At 42.6% G+C, this 20,198-nt stretch overlaps 1 protein-coding gene across 3 annotated transcripts in view; it reads left to right on the forward strand.

Moving 5' to 3' along the window:
* FAT2 (FAT atypical cadherin 2) overlaps positions 1-20,198 on the forward strand; it is a 249,212-nt gene that overhangs the window by 92,445 nt on the left and 136,569 nt on the right. For all 3 annotated transcript variants that reach the window (XM_085617672.1, XM_085617673.1, XM_085617674.1), the window contains exon 4: positions 16,729-16,790. In XM_085617672.1, coding sequence (XP_085473798.1) covers positions 16,729-16,790 — 62 coding nt within the window. The remainder of the gene's footprint in view (positions 1-16,728; positions 16,791-20,198) is intronic.

A 20,198-nucleotide genomic window follows, 5' to 3' on the forward strand; every position in this document is an offset into this window, starting at 1 on the left:
TCCTGATGATGGCCTGAAATCAATCAGGCTGAAACGCCGTCGACAATCCTCAGCAAAGAACTTTGGCTTTTCTGTGGTCACTTATAAATTTGTTCAAATTTGATTGTATATAATTATATTCTCTTGACCACATTGTCATTATTATTTTATCGCCGTTCACACTGTCTTCACCTATTGTGTTCACTGCGCCGTTCACTATCACTAGCACGCTCAGTGCTCACTTGTGTGTTTTGGTCATTTGTACCTTTATTGTACCGTAGTGCTGTTATAACTACCTACAATATATACCCTTTTCTAAATTCTTTTTGTGGTCTCCCTTCCTTTCCCTTGTGATTTCATTATTGTTTTGAAATTTGCCTTTCTAATGATATCCAGTTGAGACATTGTTGTTTCGTTATACAGTACAGCATCGGCAACTGGTCAGCCCAATTATGCCATTGGCTAACTTCGATGTGAAAGACTGCATTGTTCTATTTCACTTGGAGCACATCTGCATATAAAGTAGTCCCTTCAGTGCCAGGCACTACTATTGCAATGGCTGCATTTGCGGATCATTCAATATTTGTATTTATATTGGCTCCCACAAGAAAAAGTTTTACAAAAATCATGACAAAAGAAAACAAGCACTGACAAAGTAAAAAGACTGACAGCCAACGTCAGACACATTGACTGTATCACTGCCTGATTTTAGTATTGTGTCCAGTTCTACTGGCACTACTTACAGCAGTGGTCGGGTTCTAAAAATCTGCTTCGGAGCAGTATGTCCAGTTCTGGGAGCCTCATGTTGAGTACTGTATCCCTGTCTGGAGAGAAGGCATCCTTTGGTGTACTGTTTGCAGTTCTGATGGCCTCTTTTTGGGTAGCATGTCCTGTTCCACGAGCCACTGCTGCAGAATAATCAGGAAAGTCTGGCAGAGGTCTAAACTCAGAGAGCCACCATAGTGAGATGGAGACATTGGAGACAATAAACACAGCTGCAGAAGATGCCTATTTCAGGCAGGAAGCCCCCTCAGAGCTAGAGATCCTGAGGTCAAAAAGGAGTCTTAATAAAAACTAAACATTATAAAACGTTTCACAATAATGATACTGAAAGAATGGAATTACCACCCAGCCAAAGTGGTGGGAAAAAAATAAAGATTTCAGAAAAGAATTGAATAGATGAAGCACCTACCGCATTGGGTACGTAAGGATAAAGCTGGAGAGCACTCAGGGCATGTGAGTCAAAACGGCTAGAACACTGTCATAGTGCATGCGTGACAAAGAGTTCACCAACTTCAAAGTGTACGTTTCTGTATTTCCCATTGAAGCTTGTTTCAAAGATGTGTGATACATTAAAATATGTTTTTCGGATTCTTTCCTTGTCTTTTGAAAAAAAAACTAATGATGCTTCAACTAGCTCCTGTGGCGTGGTTCAGCAGGCTGCAAGCTTTCAAATATTATTTCATGCTCAATACTTTGATATTTATCAGTGTCACCCGTGAACACTGATCAGTTGGGTCACACTACTGAGATACCACAGTGTGTGGAATACAAACTAACACACAAAATACGGTTCCTATAAAACCAGGTCTTTTGTACACGCGACTATTCCTTAGATTTGTCCCGCCATTTGTTTTTGCATTGGTTCCGTTATCCAGTTGGACTCAGAGTTTCTCGATGGCGGCAGTGAATGCTGGACAGCTCAATTCTAGTAGAAATACTCTTCTGCGTTTGCCATGTCAACACTAAAAGATCTGGAGCCTTGTCTTAACACAGCCAGAACCCAGTAATGATATAAAGTGGAAGGGGTGGCATATGGATGCAATCCAACAGTATCCCACACGGAACAAGAAAGAATAAATGACAAAATGACTTTAATACACACAAGTCAACCTTGAAAGGCAGAGAACACTGCTTTCATGAAACAAGATTCAATCTCAATTTGAAAAGATGTGGAAATGTATTTTACAATAACAGAATTGAGTTGAACTACCGAAGAGAGAGAACTCATTTTACAGATGGAAAAAACATGAAACACAGGATTTGTGGCCCTTAAAGCATACTGGCCCATGAGTGTTGTGATGAGTTCTGCCGGCACTATTTGGATCAGTGGCTCCAATTCTGAGAGTCCCATGTTAAGTAGTGTTTCCTGTTCTGGAATGGAGGCATCTTTTGGAGTAGTGTGTGCAGGTCTGGAGGTCTCTTTTCAGGTGGCGTACTAGCCCACGTCCGCATTCGAGTTAAAACTTCAATGATACAAAAGTCAAAATGATCGCTAAGGCACCCAGAGCTCAGTATCCTCGAGCACTATCTTGAACAGAACTATTTTGCATCATGTTATAGCCACAATATGCTCCCAATTCAACAAGAGTAGAACGAGACTAGAACAGCGATAGTGCAGACGAGACCTATCGCTGTGCTGGGTCCTACCAAAGCATATGCAGAAGCAACCGAGAGAGAACGAGAGAACCGTGGACCTGGAAGAGAACCACCATCAGAGCAGGACCAACCACACCAGTGCGAGAGCCCAGTCATGCTAGACTAAGACCCTGCTCATTGAGCCAAGGATCAGCTCTGCCGAAGCAAGAACAACGTTGTCCTAGAAAGCGACCTGTGCTGGCGCCCTAGGTACAGCCCCGAATGCGCCACTCACTTTACTTTAAAAACTGAGCCCAGCCTTTGACACTGGGCCCAGCTATGAGATTCCCGCTCACCTCTGTGCCCGGCGGGAGCTCGGCTGGCACCTGCCCAGCTCTCTGGTGGTTAACCAGTGTCACTTTCAGCCCAGCAGCTACAGGAATGCAGATTTTCGTACCTTTAGCAAACAATAAGGTGCCATTGATGTCCCTGCGCCTGTTCAGACACGACTGCCCGAGCAGCTTCAATGTGGTAGATGCAAATGGCGCCCACGGCTCTGTTCAGGCGGCCCGTCCTCTCTCACCGCTCCTCACGTAGGCGCTGTTTGTGGTGTGTCTGCGCAGGGCCCGTACGCATTCCAGCCCGGGAACAGGAAGCCATGCACACCTTCCTTCTCCTGTCCAGGAAACATGTTCCCAAATAGCTGCCGCGGGCCCCTATGGCGATATGTACATGTTTCCATTCAGCGAGACCATCCACCCAGATCTGCCTTTGAAAAGGAGATGTATATTTTGAGGCATGTTTTGGGAGTTTCGTGAAAATAACCTGAAGAATTTCCACGCCTGAATGAGCGTGCGATACCAAACAAATAGAGGACGCCCGTGACTCCTTTTAAATGCTAGTCCTTCTAACCTCGCAGCGAGTGGCCCCCGATCCTGGGTGGAGTTTTCCTCGGGGCTGAGGGCGGGAAGGTTAGATGTTGCCTCACTGCAGCAGCCCCTTCATAACACACTCCCTTATTTATTTGTTGTTTAAAGTCTGGTGCGCTTGGTGTGAAATTCAAGCTGCTTAGTATTGTTGACTAGATTTGTACTTTATTTTAATCTTATTGTTCTGTGGTCACTATGATCTCCACCTGATGCTATCACAATTCACAATGGACATATCAACACCACATTCATTTAGATATTTAGCAGTTCATAATAGCCCAGGTGATTTATTGGCATTTTAGACATGCGTTTATCTATTTTATTAGGCGGCTTTACAGGACCAGACCTCCTGCCCACTTACTGCTTCTGAGATCTGTTTGATTCATTAGTAGGATTGAGGGATGTTCTGTGTTTTGGTGTCTCTTTCAGCATTCGCCTGGTTGATTGGGTCAGCGTGTGCTTTGGCGGAGTACCCGCTCCTCTCCTCAGGACCACAAGAAACGTGTTCTTTCATCAGGACTCCTATGTGGGCCCAGTTTCATCGCTCAGCTCCTGTGCAGCCTTGCCACTAAGTTAAAAAACAAAAGCAAAATAGCACAGGGTGGCAGAGAGAAATGGTTGTCGATTCGACTTTGGGCAAAATGGTTGGCACTCAAGTAAAAATGGGTAAACGTAAATAGTTAACAGAGGATGCACGTTAGACACTTCTGTGTCAGTTCATCACGGTGGAAGTCTCCTATTTTCTAAGCGTTAGCACAGATCCACACTTGATCTATTTTTGGAAGAAGAATGGCAGCTCATTGACCGCTCTAGTGATTTGGGAAAGTTTTACATCCCAGATGTGCACGATCCTTCTTCCCACATGGGTGTTTTTTTAACATTGCTGGGGGAAGTAGTTTCATGTCCTTGGTCAATACGAGTGTATACATTGGTTGCTAGACTTTCCAGAGCATTGACAGAAAGGTGGGGCATTTCTTCAAAGAGATTTGTGTGTACTTAGAGGTTACTCTTAATTGTGTTCTGTTCCTGGGAGCAGGACATTGAACCAAAGTTTCTTGTCATCTTTGGCCCAGTGTGACTCTAAACAATTTTCATATGAATCCTACATTGAAGCCTCCAGAGAAGACAGGTCCAGAAATGAATATAGCTTGTAATTCTGGAATCCCACAGTTGAGTAGAAGGCATGGTGAGAATGTTTATGTTGACATTACCACTTCTGTCAATCTGTTAATGAGGCAGGTTAAGTACAGCTGTGAAATAAATTGTGCAGCTGCGTTTCTGACCTAGTTAACTGGAGGTGGAGGTGGCCCAAGGATGTCAGACCTTGGTAGAGTAGGATATGCAGTGGGTGCATCACCAGCCAGAAGATTAACATCTTCTGGATTTGAGGCACGGCCAACTTCACACTCTGCATCCAGTTTCCAATTGCTTGGAGGAACTGGCGGACTCGACATGGTCTCTACTCTTGTGCCCATGACGCTAATCAGTGCTCAACTTTTCTCCAAGAGTTGCAGTTGAAAGAGTTGATCAAATCTGTAAACGGCCTCAAAGAAACGGTAAATCTTAGGGGCAAGAGGGTGGAGCCTTGGCAATGTATATGATGCAGTGAACGTGGCGCTCGACTAGACTACCTCGGTCTTAAGTGGTTGTTTTCAGTGCCCAATAAGTACTGGGGGAAGGCTGCAGTGCCTGAATTTGGAAAAAGTCTGTGGAGGAGGGCTTCATAGTTAAATGGTGTCAAATAAGATACAGAGGTTTATTTAGCATTTCTTTCGTAGCTGGGAATATTTTGGCAGGAAATTCTATATGTAGACTGAAATGTGATACATAAACAACTGTAAAGGAAATGTGCACAAAGCCTGCCTATTTCTTGGACAAATCAAGGAAGTTATTACACCGTTCCATCACCAACTTAAAGGAAATATCTGTACCATTGATAAGGGGTGCAGACTAAGGTTTGTAACACAATCTCTGAAGTGAGGAGTTATTCCTGTTGGTTCAGTGTATTCTGCAACATTTATATGTACTCCGCCACTCCAACATTCTAAAATTCTCACATATAATTGACCAATCATGCATTCTACGGCACGCTTTTTTGGTTTGTAGAGTGAAAGCAGAGGTGTGGAACATGTGGTCTTAAATACTTATGGCTCATTTACAAGCCCTTTTTAGGTCTCGCCTTGGCAGCTCTTACGCTGTCTCTTCGAGACATGTTGCATTCAGGATAGGGACGTAAAGCTCCACCCACGTCCCGCCCATCTTTTTAATTGACTCATGTCACAGTCCTTTGTAAATGGTGGGTTTTCATTGGTCAAAAGGTTTAGTAGTCCCTCCTTAGTACTGCCTTTTCTCTTCTTGTAACCTCCCACGAGGACACCCCGTTACGTGTTGTTACTCGGTAGGCTTTAATTACAGCCTCACAGCACTATTTTCTTAAATAGCTTTGTCCTGCCTGCTTTGTGCACTACTTCCCTGTCTGCTCCATGCACTACCCTCGGCATCTTTTTTTTAAAGCCGTAATTTAACATTTCCTGGCATTTGCATGTTTTTGATTTTTGCTCATCAGACGTCGATGGTGCCTGCTCCATGTACATCCACCTCCCATCCGCATGTTTTTTGCACAGACAGGAATTCCCCTGATCTTGCAACTACATTTATATTTTTTTTTATAGTTGTTATGCATTTAAATTTAATGGATACTGTCCCCGTGTGTTTTGTAGAGCCGACGCAGAGACTCAATCCCGATTCCCCAGTCGGCAGCTCTGCTTGTTAAGCCCTATAGCTAACTTGTTTTTCATATCCCAGAAAACTAGAGGCAAAACCCAACCATTTTGTTTTTCAAAACAGAAAGGCTTGGATACTTACCAATCAAAGAACTGCGCGGGGCTTGTAGCTTGGGCTGAGAAACCAATTGGTATGTCTTGTGGTGGGGGTTTGGAATCGCTGATAGGAGAACCGCTGTCTTTGAGATGTACGGTGTGGTGTTATTGGTGAGGGCCAATGTGGGTAGCCCAGACACGCTGACATAGGAGACTTTCAGTAAATAAAACTTAAACAATGTATAAAGCGCTCTCGGAAGCTGTGCGTGGGGCGTTTGAGAGGTTCTTTCTGGGAGTGAAGAATGGGATGTCCGGCCGAGCATTTGGAGAGGAGGGGGGGGGGAGTGTCTTACATTAAAGAGACCAAGAATGCAGGGCGGGATGCTTCACTTAACAAAATCCTGTACCTCAACCAATCTATCACAGTATTCTAAAGAAACTAGGCTTATTATGCGTCAACCCTTTTAGCAAGGTGCCTTCTCCAGTTCCTGGTATTTCTTAATTTGTTTTGAACACAGTCATGTTGGCCTCGGAATCCCAGCGTGGTAGTGGTTTTGGATATAAACACTAACGGTGTTGATATGGTGTTCAGATCATTGGTCGCCGCTCATGTCTTCGGTAAGCTGGGGGGTGGAGTGTCCTGCTGGCAGGACCCTGAGCGTGTCTCCCTCTCCTCAGGCAGACTGTTTTGGATTCATCGGCTAACTGTTCATTCTTGTGAGAGAGGCGTTTACATAGACTGTCAGCTGCACATAAACACAAAGCGGCTGTGTACCATATACACTGGCTGAGGGCACAGAGGGTGTGTGTGTTCCACTGGCTCCAGATCCAGCCTGTTTATGTCACAGGGATATGCATTTCCTGTGGGGGGAATCAGGGATGGATGTTTAGGCAGCACCCCCCGCCCACTTAAGGGCATCCTCTTCTTTCGGCTTCTCAAGAATTAACGTTGAAACTTTTTGTAGGCTGCAGCCAATTATTCATTGGAGGGTTTTTTTAACGAGATGTCATGATTTTAAATAAACATAACATTTTCAATGAATCAATGAATTGTACGCGACACATCTGCCAAATTGCCTTTCTTTTAAAATGAATTCATTCATTGTCTCCTGAGTTTCAGTTACTAATTAATCTTAATTTATATTTGGGCACCCGAACACTTCAGCTTTAGAATCCGATATTCTACATGAAAAAAGGCTTAACGGTGCTAAAAAAAAAATGGCCCTGCTCACCTCAGACACTGTGAGGTCTCCTGGCCTGCTCCAGATGTGACACCTAGCAGCATCTCACGGCAGCCTGTAACTGCCTGTCTGTGAAGCAATGACCCTTTTCAGCAGCGATAGAGGGCATGATAGTGTTCGGGTGCTCTCCGTCTCACATGCTCTGGCTCATGTATTACAAATTATGCATGTTTCCTTTACTCCGAGGATGACGGTACGTTCTGGGTCGCAATAACAGAAACACGCATTTGCAATGCAATAGGTCTTGCATTTGCGAGTGTTTGATCTATAGGCATTGTAAAGGGCAATGCCTTTTATCTGTTTTAAAAACCTGCCAGTGGTGTGTAAACATGCACTTGGTACTTATAGTCCTTGCTTAGGAGAAGCAAGGCTGGCAGTAACTGCTCTTATTTGACTGCCAGTCTTGCTTCTCGGAAGCAAGGGCTATAAGTACCTATTGCATTGCAAATGCTTGTTAAATTCTGATGGGACTGAACATAGCAGTGACTAGCCTCATCGGAATTATGAACCCCATGGGAACACCACAGATCTGGTGTTGTTCACCAAAGACCCCATCTACTAAAAGCCTTTAGAATCTCCACGTGAAATACCGGGTGCAAATGAGGAAAAACGGGGAAATTGGAGCGGGATTCCCCTGATAAATGTTCATTTCTTGTGGGACCCTTAGAGTCCTGTTTGTGATCTCCAGTATGTTCGTCCCTCCGGAGGTACTTATATCTTTGGTATCTGTATCCGCAGCGGTGGGTGTTACTCAGAGTTTTCCGGTGCACTCGTAATGAGGCCCTTGGAGTCATGTGGTCAGTCTAGTTTGAGACCTCTGCCCAAGCGGTGTTAAAGGGACCGGACAGCCCCTTCTCTCTATCCCCTGACCCAGCTCGAGGTGATGCTTCTCCTGCAGCTGGTGGATACCTGGAAATTCATTCCCCGTGATCCCTGTGCACCCACCCCACGTGAGGGAATCCTTTCTGTTCCGCATTCCCTTCCAACACCAAAGAACCCCCATGGTGTGCATGCTACCCTTCATGTGTCTGAGTCATGATTGGGAGCGCCTTCTCTATCTCAACTCCTGTCATAGTCTAGGTATTGGTGTGCTTTGTTGCTTTACACGGAAGGCTGTCATTTAGATCAAAAAAGACACAAGTTTGGCGCAGTCTTCAGTCTTTATATATGAACAGCTGTGGAATGTTTGATCTGCCTCACGCAAGGGTTCGCAGCTGCCGTCCCACTGAATGAAAGGATGTGGGTGGGGTATGTGCTTTCATGACAGGTTGACTGCATGAGGTGTGTGGGTGTACGCATTTATTTTGTGAGACTTTACACCAACCGACTTTGTTTGATCAGCAACAAACAAATAAACCTAGTCCCTCAATGCCATAGATCCTTAAATCCGGTGTGCTGATTTGGGTTGTCCACCTGTCAGCCATTTTGGGAAAAGATAAAAGCACACGTGAAATTATTCAGCAGAGACATTCTCAGAACGGAATTATCCAGAGGTGGTCCGGCTTTTTTATAACATCCGGAGATTTGTCAACATTCCAGTGCTTATGATAGCCCCCTGGGCTGGGGCGGTTGTATGACACTACAACGCTGCCAATTACCGCGCATGCCTTTCCCACGCATTTTTTTGCAATACATGCCTCTGCCACGCATATGCCTTTTAGTATATATATATATATATACTATGGATGTAGCATGCTACTCGCCGAAGAAGCGGTTCGACGCCTCGCCAGGGGTAGTAAGCGATATAAAAATGCAATTACGATACAATATATATATATAGATATATATATATATATATATATATATATATATATATATATAAACTATGTATGTATATATATATAGATATATATATATATATATATATATATATATAAACTATGTATGTATATATATAAAGATATATATATATATAAAGATATATATATATATATTGCGTGGTAAAGGTACTGGCTGCTAAATACCATGTTGTAAAGGTTGTTTCCTGGCTGGGGCACAGCCAGCCTTGTGTTAGGCAATGATATAGACTGTGGGCGCCAGAGTGGATTAAAAAGTTGTTTTATCATAAGCAATCTAAAAATACAATATTATAAAATGAGTGTTCTACACGAAGCTTCAGGATCGATTATTGACTTCTGACTTCAATATTTTCAATGAAAAGTAATCGTGCCACCGAGGACAGGCATCAAAGTCGATATGTCAAGCAAAACATGAACCAGTGGCTTCATATATATTTTGACAGATCTGAATGTTTCTCTTTCAGTGTTTTTAAATATCATTTTACAATGGGTATAAAAATACAAAGTGAATTCTAGGTGTATGTATTTGTAGAGAATAAGCATATCGGATAGAAGTAGCTGAAATCTCTGATCATGAATATCTCCATATGAAGCAAATGGAGAAAAATAAAAAAAATGTTTCTTTTTTCCATCTTTTTTGCAATTGTCTTTATAATTTGTATTTATACAGTATAGAAGTTTCTTCCATAGCAGATTCACAGTGTTTTTTGTCGTGCAGTGGAGGCTTGAATATGAATATCAAACGACTGTACAGCGCGATAGTCGTGTATAGTTGATTAGGTGATAGCCAACATGGTTAAATTATGTTCCTGTAGTTGTGTTTTAACTTTTCATCTACTAAAGTGTTAAAGATGTCTTTGCTGTATCTCAACCCCAGCTTTGCATTGTTAGGTAAACATGAACAACTCTTTAGTACATTTTGTACATTCAAGTCAGTAGTACATGCAACAATAAAACAGAAATGAAATAAAATAAAAAGAAATGTTACAATGGGTATAGGGTTTAGGCCCTGTGGCAGCAGCATGTTCCCCATTGTACGGATGGTGGGCACAGTGATTTGGAGTGTCTAGTTTTGGTCTGGTTGGGGGGCTTTAGCGAGCGGTTGTTTCTTTTGTGACAGTGTATCATTTCAAAGTTTGACACCTCAAAAGTGTTTTCCTTCATGTTAAAGGATAATCAGCCAGTCTTTTGGTGATCAGAGTGTCACAACTGGTTAGGTCATTTTCCATTATTTGTATTGATAAGTGCAGTTTACTCCGCGCTGATTGGCATCCCCAGGCAGAGCACTTTACTTAGTGACTAATTGAGTGTGGCATGGATCCCTTGTTATGTTCCTTAGGACCCATGTCCAGTTTAATGTTTCTGTGGCAATTTACACGGCTTTCAGTTCCCTCGTGAATTTGCAGGGTAGCATAGTCCCACATGAAGACCAAGGTGAAGCCAGAAAGGACTGTAGCAGATCCTGTCTATTCACTGTGAGATTTGTATTGTTTACACTTTGGCTGGGTGGAGAGCCTTGCTTTGTTGCTATTGATTGTCTGAGAAAGTATGGAGTAAAACCTGATGCCTTGACTCCTCACGTGGCCAGACAGGTTCGAACTGGCCTATAGCGCAATCAGGCAGTGCCTGATGGGCCGGTCTGACAGATTAGTGTGTTGGCTGTTTTTTTTTACTGTTTGGGGCCTGTTTTATGGCCAGGCTTTTACTGTTGAACTCTTTGATATTATCACACAAATTGCCTGCAGCGAACACAAATGCATGTAGTCTCCCATTCCCTGTAAAATACCCATGCAGTGTGTCTTTACTATTTCAAACTGGCCTGCAAATTTGGACGACGTTTGTAGCTTTCTGGTCCTATAATGGGGCCACTTTTACTTCGGTGACAAGGTCTATTTCTTGTACCAGTCCTACCCTGTGGCCAGATGAGAGTGACAGTTCACGTAGGACATCTGGTCATAGATGTCTGCAGTGTGGTGAAGTGGTTTCACCAACTGGAAGTATCTTAACCCTGGGGTCAATGAGGCAAGACAAGCAGCTGAGCACCCTGATTTTGGTCACTTGGAGTCAGGTTAATCTGGCTGTGCCCCAGCTGCCAGCTGTTGCCTGCTCAATTGATGCTAACATGATGATATCAGCTATCACTGAGTGCATTAACTGACTGGTGTGCCGCTATATATTTAGCTAGGTAGGGAAGGTATAGACCAGAGGTTTGGATTCCTTAAGTGCTCATTAAACAGAGGTGGGGCCTACAATTTTAAGGATTAAGGCGATGAAACAGATAAGGAGGTGAAGCAGTGAGTCCAGTTTAGAAGTTACAATGAAAGGATATATCACCCTCCATGTTGAGACCCAAAACATTCCATTTAATGGCCTTCATGAAATATTTGTAGGCGTTCATGGGAGCTTTTGGCCTAGCACTAGCATCGCCCGGAGGCACTGTGCATTGTATGAATCTATTTTGATTTAATTTAAAGTCTGGGTAGTTTGGAATTGTTTCTCTAAGGAGTGACACATCAAAGTTATAGCATTCCAAATTTTTAGGTTGTCAGCATTTTAACAGTTGAACCATGCATAACTGCATTTTCTGTTTTCGCTACCATTACCTCATTGATGAAGTGGGTAAAAAGCCCAATTTTTAGCCTTTTCCATAACTTCTTCTATTACCACTTCCCTTATCCAATATGATCTTTCAGTGGCTTTTAATCCCAGCTAATTGAAGAATAATCAAGTTATCCTGCGTGATAATCGAAAGGATATTGCTGTCATAAAAGTATAATGAGAGTAGCGTCGGCAAGCTTTGTGGAAATGGCACACCCGACAAACAAATAGTACACAGAGATGCATATCTAATAATGGCTGCCAAGCCCTTCCAGCCTGAACTTTATCCTGGTTCCTGAAACCATAATGAGACTCTCATTATGAGTGGCCCAATATTCTCGGTTTTGGCTGAAAGCAGGAGTTTTGGTCGCAACAGGATTACAAGGTGTGCAGTTTTCTGGGTGCGACAATCCTGCATTAATTTGCCTGGGAAAAATGTAAAATCTCCAGGAATAGCTCAGCAGAAAAGGCACAGCAAATGGAGAAGATGGAGAAAATGACCTAGGAAATGAATAAGATGGAAGATGGGACAGTGGAAGCTACATTCATGGAGGGCAGGCACTTCGAGGGCTTTGCTAATTGGATGCTGCCCCAGCCCTTACAGAGCTGTTAGCCCATGCTGACCCTTCCAGGTCACAATAGGTGGAGTCCCATAAAAGACTCAGGAGAAGAGCGAAGAGGAGTTTGGCAATAGCAGTTATTGCATCTCTCTCTCGCTTTATTATCAGTTCGCACCCAACCTTGTTTCCTCAACTTTATTGTTTTTCTCCTCCTCTGTTCCCCTCGGTCCCTCATGCAAGTTCTCCACATTGACTCTGATGGTGCTTTCGTCCAGTCCTGCTTCGTTTCTTGCCTTTCTGTGAATCCTCATTCCAGCATCACTCAGAATTTCCCAGAACTGGAGAGGGTTCGATCATCTTCAATTCTCAGACGAGTTTCCAGGTTTTCCTGGGGACTAGTTACAGTGAAACTCCTCCGCTCACGGGTAAGCATTTATGACCTATCACCTTCGTGTCTATTCACAATGATTTTATATCTGGTGCTATACTTAACTTATTCCTGTCTCTCTGTGCCACCACCACCATAGTCCTGTGAGTATTTGACAATGTGCCACCAGCAATCTGAAAATCCAGTGCACCAAACAGCCTGGTGGCACAAGTCTCTCTCTCTCATCCACACTCCCTTTTCCCTTGTCTCTGGGCTTCCTTCACAGCTCTGGAGGTTAGATACAGGCCATAAGTTAACTAAGAAGGGGAGTAGGTGGAGTTGGCTTCACTATGCAATATTCGATTATCCAAGGTTCATGAACCCTCGAGGTCATTCCAGAATTACAGGCTCACATGCGGAAATCGGTGCTGCTCCATGTTATGCTCCATTCATAGGGGCCGGTGTGTGCCAGACATGATCCGATGGTAATATTGGGGCCCAGTATTGCCTTCCAGGGATACTGGCATACATTTAATGGCCCCTTAAGTCTTTGGTTGCACAATCTGGTTATTCACTAATCTCAGCCCGATGGATTAGTTATTTCTGTTGCTGATGACCGCTCCTGCCAGACGCCGTGAAAACATTGCATCATTTGTAAAAATAATTATTGCCAGGGCCCTCGTCAGGAGGCCCCTGCAGCTTGCACCACCAATTGCCCCTGCCATGCTGCCAATGACAAAACCGATACAACTACTAACCACCACACTGGTGTAAGTGTGACAGGTCTGACTATAACAGACCCCCACCCCCTCCGAGCTATATGAGTGGCTTAAATGGCAGGCATTAGTCATTTTACTATATGCTTAATTAACTATAGTTGTGCTTATTCCTAAATGAGCTAAACAGCACCACCATGTGGCACATTGTAATAAGTGCCAGTGTTGACAATTAAGTGCTGGTGAGGAGCACTGGACACCACCGGCTCAAATTAAGCACTGCGTGAAAAGCTTGCACTACATTATAGTAAACATACACAATAGCACATCTGTCTTTCCTATATATCTTCACTACACCTCATGCTTAACAGTAGTTATACGTTGGTTGTTGGAGGATTAGCGCACAATCTTCAAACATTATGCACAGCGCTGTAAACCTTTCCTATAAAGACCGCATGCAAGAACATACCTTTTACCGCCCATGCCCACCGAACAGAGTAGCATTCCACTAAACTATTTAAAGTGTCACTAAAATACTGAATGGTTCTTTATTCTTTCCTCTAGACCCACTCGTCTGGGCCCTCTTTTACTGTGTTTATATTGTGAGTTAATGAAATAGCTCTAGAACTCGCTAGTGTATACAGTTTAAAGTACACGCGTGATAGAATTTCTAACTCAGACTTTGCACCATGTCTGTCGCAGCCTGTGGGTTTTCTCTAATGCAGTAAAGTGTCTGAGTCTGCTCAGCTCTCACTAATGACATTTGTTTTTGGATTAACCTTTGACAGGTCTTCTGAGATCAATAAAACTGAATATCAACAAATTGGCCAATGGTTACACCTGTTATTTGTCAGTGCTACAAAAACAGCAAACTGTTAATATTGATGTGAAGCTCTGGTGTCCAGATTTGGACGTGTTACCTCAATTCAGGTTTCCCGGATGTTGGAGGCCCCAGCACTCTAGTGTGAAATGCATACGTGTCATTGCCAGATGGGATGGGCCTTGTAAGCACTAGTTTATAGTGAAGGTGTTCTTGGAATTAAAGTCCAACTCACAAAAGATTGTGGAATTAAACGATTAGGCTCGCATACTCAAGAAAGATGAGGCTGTGTGGTTAAACTGCTGACTGTTAAAACAGGCGCCCTAAAACCACCCTTATCACATGGCCATATTTGTGAGAACCTCAGCTACTCAAAGGGCGTGGACTTGGAAACAGGCTCAGCGTTTGTATTGTAAGTACCTTACAGAAAACAATGTTTGAAAATACAAAAGTGGAATATCTAGAAATTACATCCAAGTACCTGTCAAGGAAGCATATTAATGTGAACAAAACATTTGGTAATGCTAATCCGTTTTTAAAATTGGATAACTGAAGTAAAGGAAGCAGTTGAGGTAAAAAAAAAAAAAAAAAAAAACAGGCCCGAGCAATAGTTGCATGTCAGAAAGTGAAGCACAACAGTAACCTGCTTCCAAATGATCATACATCGCAATAGTGCCGCCTTGAGTCCTGGGGGCGAGGGAATGATAGAGAAGGGAAGTCTGACTACGCCTGCATCCTCCCAAACACTATTACCACACAAAGCAAACGTGGTGCTATAGCGGCTTAGTACGAGTGCCTCTGTGCTCCTGGTTCCGGGCAATACCTTATTCCTGCTGGTGTAAAAGATGTCCCTAGGGTTTACCAAAAACGGACCCTTAGAATATTCCTAAAAATCTATGGGATGATCTCACATACCTCACGAAAGAATCATCTAAAGGCCGCGGGCCCTCGGTTATGTGGAGGGTGTATGCAGGCATGAGGGGTGGAGGATCCAGACAAAGGATAAACATAAAAATCTTGATCGCCTACCCGAAGAATCTAATCGCTTTAATAATGGGGTGGTGATGAGGTGAACAAAACAAGAATGAGGATGTACTTGGAGAGTATTATTACTCCTACATCCCACATGTCAACATGTTTCAGCCGAAACTGTGGCCTATAATATAACTGGTGAATTTCAGCATTTTTTTGTTTTAAAAATATACTTTATGTCTAGGATTATTTTAATGTAAAGATAGATATTATTATCATACCTCACTATAACGTCACTTTAACCTTTGTTTTTTTCAGTGAAGTTCTGGGACTTTTTAACGTAAAGTAAGATCTTATTACTATACCTAACTGGAACGTCACTTGAACCTGGTGATCTTTGTTTTTTTCTGTGAATTTCTAAGGTTTGTTTTTAAAGGAAAGTAAGAGTTCATTATCATTCCTAACTATAATGTCACTTTAACCTTTGGGTTTTCAGTGAATTTCAGTTTTTTTTCATATTCACCCAAATCCCTAGCTGAGCATATCATTGGTCGTACAAAGCGCAGGTTGGTTGCAGGCCCTGTGCCCAGTCCCCCCATGGGTGGCCTACCCCCCACAGACACATTCCACATTTTTCTGCTCTGGGTCCTTAGGTCCTGCAGTATTCACAGGAGACCTCAGTGGGTCCCTCGGGAGATCCGCAGGATCTGCTCCACAAAAGAAACACAATTAAATTGCATCAGGGGAGGGTCTCTGGGACCCCCCCTTCTCAAAAGGGCCGGGGGGTCAGGGAACCCTACACTGCCACCTTATGTCCAATTTGTTATACAGATTCAGGACACAGGGACCAAGTCCCAGTGACCTGTAATGGAACGCCAACATTTCTCTCAGTGCTGCAGCCAGACAATCAGGTCACTCGCTCCCACAGAAGCAGTATTGGTCCCATGGGACTGAGATGGTCAATGGGAAAAAAGACCCGCTTGGCCAAGCAGACCACTCTATGTTTTTTAATTCATGGTACTGTGGGAGTCCTGTGGGACTCCCACCGGACCAAACTGTTTAAATATTTGTAACTTTTTAAGTAGTGCAGACAACCGCACAATCTAAAAAATGAAACAAAAATTACTCAGTGAGTTACTGAGGATGCCTCAGTTTTAGACTAGCATTGACTCGTAGGATAATGTGAATTCCAGTGGTTTTGGACCAATGTTAAGTCACAGTGAATTTTCCTCTTTGTAGGTAAACTTTGTCCCCTATGTTGCTGTGCCACAGAGGTAACTGTGCTTGTTTTAAATTAACATTAATTTCTCAGTTTTAGATACAAATCCTTGCATAGTGTGAAGTGTGGCTGCTGCTTGTTTGACTCATTATTGTTCCACTGGTTTCTGCTGAAGTCTACTGTTAGTATAGTTCAGTTTCAATTCTGTTATAGGCCCATTGTTTTATATACAATCTTCTTACTGGTGCTGACCCCACAAAAGTCCTAAACACCTATTGGTTCTAATACTCCGAAGAAGCCCTAGTACCTCTTTCTTGCATTACTAACACCAGTTCTCTCCTTCCCTGGCAGGCTGGATCTCCACTACCTCTCATCCGCTTGATCGTGAATTCAAAGAAGAGCATAACCTTGAGGTAAGTGAGGCCAGCGTGGGACATACGCGTCAGTTCCATTACAGGACTGCGGGGTGCACATACACAGGCTGGTTTGGGGAAGGACCCAGGGACCTCCCCTCTCCCCTTCTCACCTCCTCAGAATGCAATCTGTAGCCAGCAAAAAGGTGACGGATGAAAATGCTTTAATCAATGTGAAACATTAGTAATGAGCCTATCAAAGATAACCACAGCCATATACACCCAAGGATTTTCTTGAGCTCTTCAATGTTTACAGAAAGGAACTAACCAAAGGCAGATGAGTCTTGGACCCCACTCCGAAGTGGCGGTCAGTCCAGGCTTACCTACTAGATCAAATGTCCAATGACCCACAATACAAACAACCAAAGATGCATTTCTTCCTTACTGTACATCGTTGGTGCTGATTTAATGGCCACATCGAGCTTGGATCGATGTCTGGATTTACCAAAGTCCAACCGAGTTTGCTTGTGTTCCATTGAAAAGCAGAAATTGGCTTAGCAGTTTGAGCTGGACAGACTCTTTTGGGGTGGCAATACCGGACTGATGCGCATATGCTTGATCCTTGACAGTAATGGCGCAGGCAAGCTTAAAAACATGGCGCAGAATGCAACCAGAAAAATTAAGTTTGCTATGAATGATTCAAAGAATGATATCTGATTTTTTGGGAAGGGACGCGGAACTTCATATGCCATCTTGGAATTTTGGAGCCAAAAAACCTGTTAGGGAATCCACCGTTATTTCTAGAATTGTATTGCTATAGTGACCAATGATGCTGCCAGTTGATTGTGACTATTTCTAACGAAATCCAATAGAAATCATTTTTTAAAATCATTCTCTCTAGGAGAAACAGAGATGTGCAGGTACATCTTACACAACACCTAGACAAGTGTCCCATGATCATGAGATCTTTTGGGCCCTAATGTGCAACCTTTTCAAGCTTTGCCTTCTCCAATGTTCTAAAGTTCACTTCCACGAATTAGCACAAAACGATTGACAAATATTTCTACCCTGTGAAAGCTGAAAGCTTTTTCGGCTTTAAAAGACGCTGAATGCTGTATATTATGTTTAGGTCTACTAATTAACTATGTCATCTTGTAAAATCAAATAACTCTACTATCTAATAAGTGTGCAAAAACTGTTGTACACTTCAGAGAAACATTAGCTTCTTTGTGCTGATGGATGTTCTGTTTAGGTGATTCTGCAACCTCATTTCGCTTTATTGTGATTTTCTCCTGCATTGACAGCTTCCTCTCCTGTCATTTCCTAGCAGCTCAGTAGGATTGTGGGAGGTTTGTCAGTCACACCATTTGGCAACAACAGTGGTCCACATAGGATGATTCAACTTTACTTCTGTGGGCTTTGTCTATTTTAGCTTTAATTGGATAATACTTCCCTACAGCGAGGTTCTTTGCTTGATTGTTGAAATGTTTGCATTATAATGAACCTATTTAAAAAAAAAAAATAGACCCCGCATCGGGCTTTGGTGTGCTGTTATTGTATTTATTCGTTTTGCTATTTTGCTTTTTGATAGCAATCAATCGGCCATTACCAGGGCATGTCTTTTTGGTGGATCGGGGTTGACTTTCCAGGTGGTCCCAAAGTTTCCTCAATAAACAGGAGTCTGGTTTGCTTTTGGAAATAGGTGCTCAGAGAAGTGAACAATGGTGTTGATCTGTTAGGGTAAATGTCAGGATGTCACTGTCCATATCACTGATATATCCCTTTTGCAAAAATTGATTGAGTTGTGTGTTGGCCTACATTTGATTAACAGACACCGTAAAAAATTCAGTGCAGTTGTTGGGTGACATAAAGCATATGCTTGATGGTGGGATGACTGTCATTTGGTCCTATGCAGTCTCTCAGCGGCCTTTGATCCAGTTGACCTTTCATATTCCAAAAGAATGAATGAAGATGGACTTAGCTTGCTTATCCTCTTTGCTGTCTAATCTCTTTCAGTGGTTTAGAAGGAGAGCTCTTAGCTGGTCCTGCTTTGCTCCTCTTCATAGCTCCTCCCCATTCCCCATCTTGTTTATCTAGGCCTAGAGCCACTGGTTGATAAGCTGGGCATCTCCGGGTATCAGGATGCTAACCACACATCGTTATACCTTTAAGTATTATCCCTTGACGTCCAAACCCCATCACCATTGGCCTATTCAATGTGGAAGAACCTACCTGTGATATTGGCATCCAATCCTGGGTGTACAGTTCAAGGACCTTATTTGAATTTTTTCAGTCGGGTTCTCTTTCAAGAATGTCTTATAAGTGCAATAGGCTATAATGCACCTGTAATACAGTGGACGGTAAATTAGCCACATTTTGGAGGGAGTACCCAGTCTGTAAATCTCTAAATAAGGCCACAATCCTGAAACGTTTGCTTTGCCCACTGTTCTTCTTCAGACCAGATGTGTTTCAATTTCCAGAAACTCCGAAGTTTTAGAAAGAGCTAGACTCTGAACCGTCTCTTTGCTGGGGTGGTAACATCGTCCTGCAACACTTTTGTTACGAATTGCCTGGTTTTAGATGTGATCAGTATCGCATCTGATGAAATCGGCCACCGAGGTGCTTGGAATTTATCAGGTGTTATAATTGCAGCTTATTACAATTTTTGCCCATGAAATGGAATACCATGCACATTTTGATACTTACTGCATTAAAATCTGCTCGTTCTGGTATTTTCTGGCCTTTTTTCTTCATTTACATTCCGGCAAGTGCGACCTGCTGAAATTTAAAGGGAGATGTGTTTACTACACTGAGTATGTGCCAGGTGCGACAAAAACTTGGAAACTCCTAATTACAGTATGTGGGGTAACAGGTTTTACTGCATATAACAGAAATGATCAAGCCACTCGCAATGAGGGTTTCTGTTTTTATAAATCACTGTTAGTTTTATAAGCCTTTCGTTAGGGAGTAAAGGATTTTCTTTCTACTTGTTAGAATAATGCCATATGGTCTTTGTGGTTTTCCTTTTCAGTTAGACTATAATTGTTGTCTAGTATATGTTTTTATATTGTTGATACTGATATTGCGATCTACAGTTCTGTGATGACCTCAGGTCTATGCTGGAGTCAAAAAACTCTATATCAATAAATAGACTCGTTATAAATGTTAATATTAACAAATCAAACATTTGAAATTCCTATATATACCTCTCACAAGTTTAAAAGTAGTTTAGCTTGAGTATTAAAATATCTAAAATAACTTTTATATGTGTTTTGTTACAGTAGAGTTTGTTTGCTCATCACTTGTTTGTTTAATACACTTTTTCTTGTTGATTTTTCCCATGTTTACAATTTTCTGCACATGTTTACATAGGGACATTATACAAATGAAGTAAGAACTAATTATTTTTCAAACTGTGCATCTTAATAAATTTGCCTAGACCTTGTTTGTGCAAAATGTTGACTGCAG

This window comes from Triturus cristatus, chromosome 7, assembly GCF_964204655.1.
Source record: "Triturus cristatus chromosome 7, aTriCri1.1, whole genome shotgun sequence".
Lineage (NCBI taxonomy): Eukaryota > Metazoa > Chordata > Amphibia > Caudata > Salamandridae > Triturus > Triturus cristatus.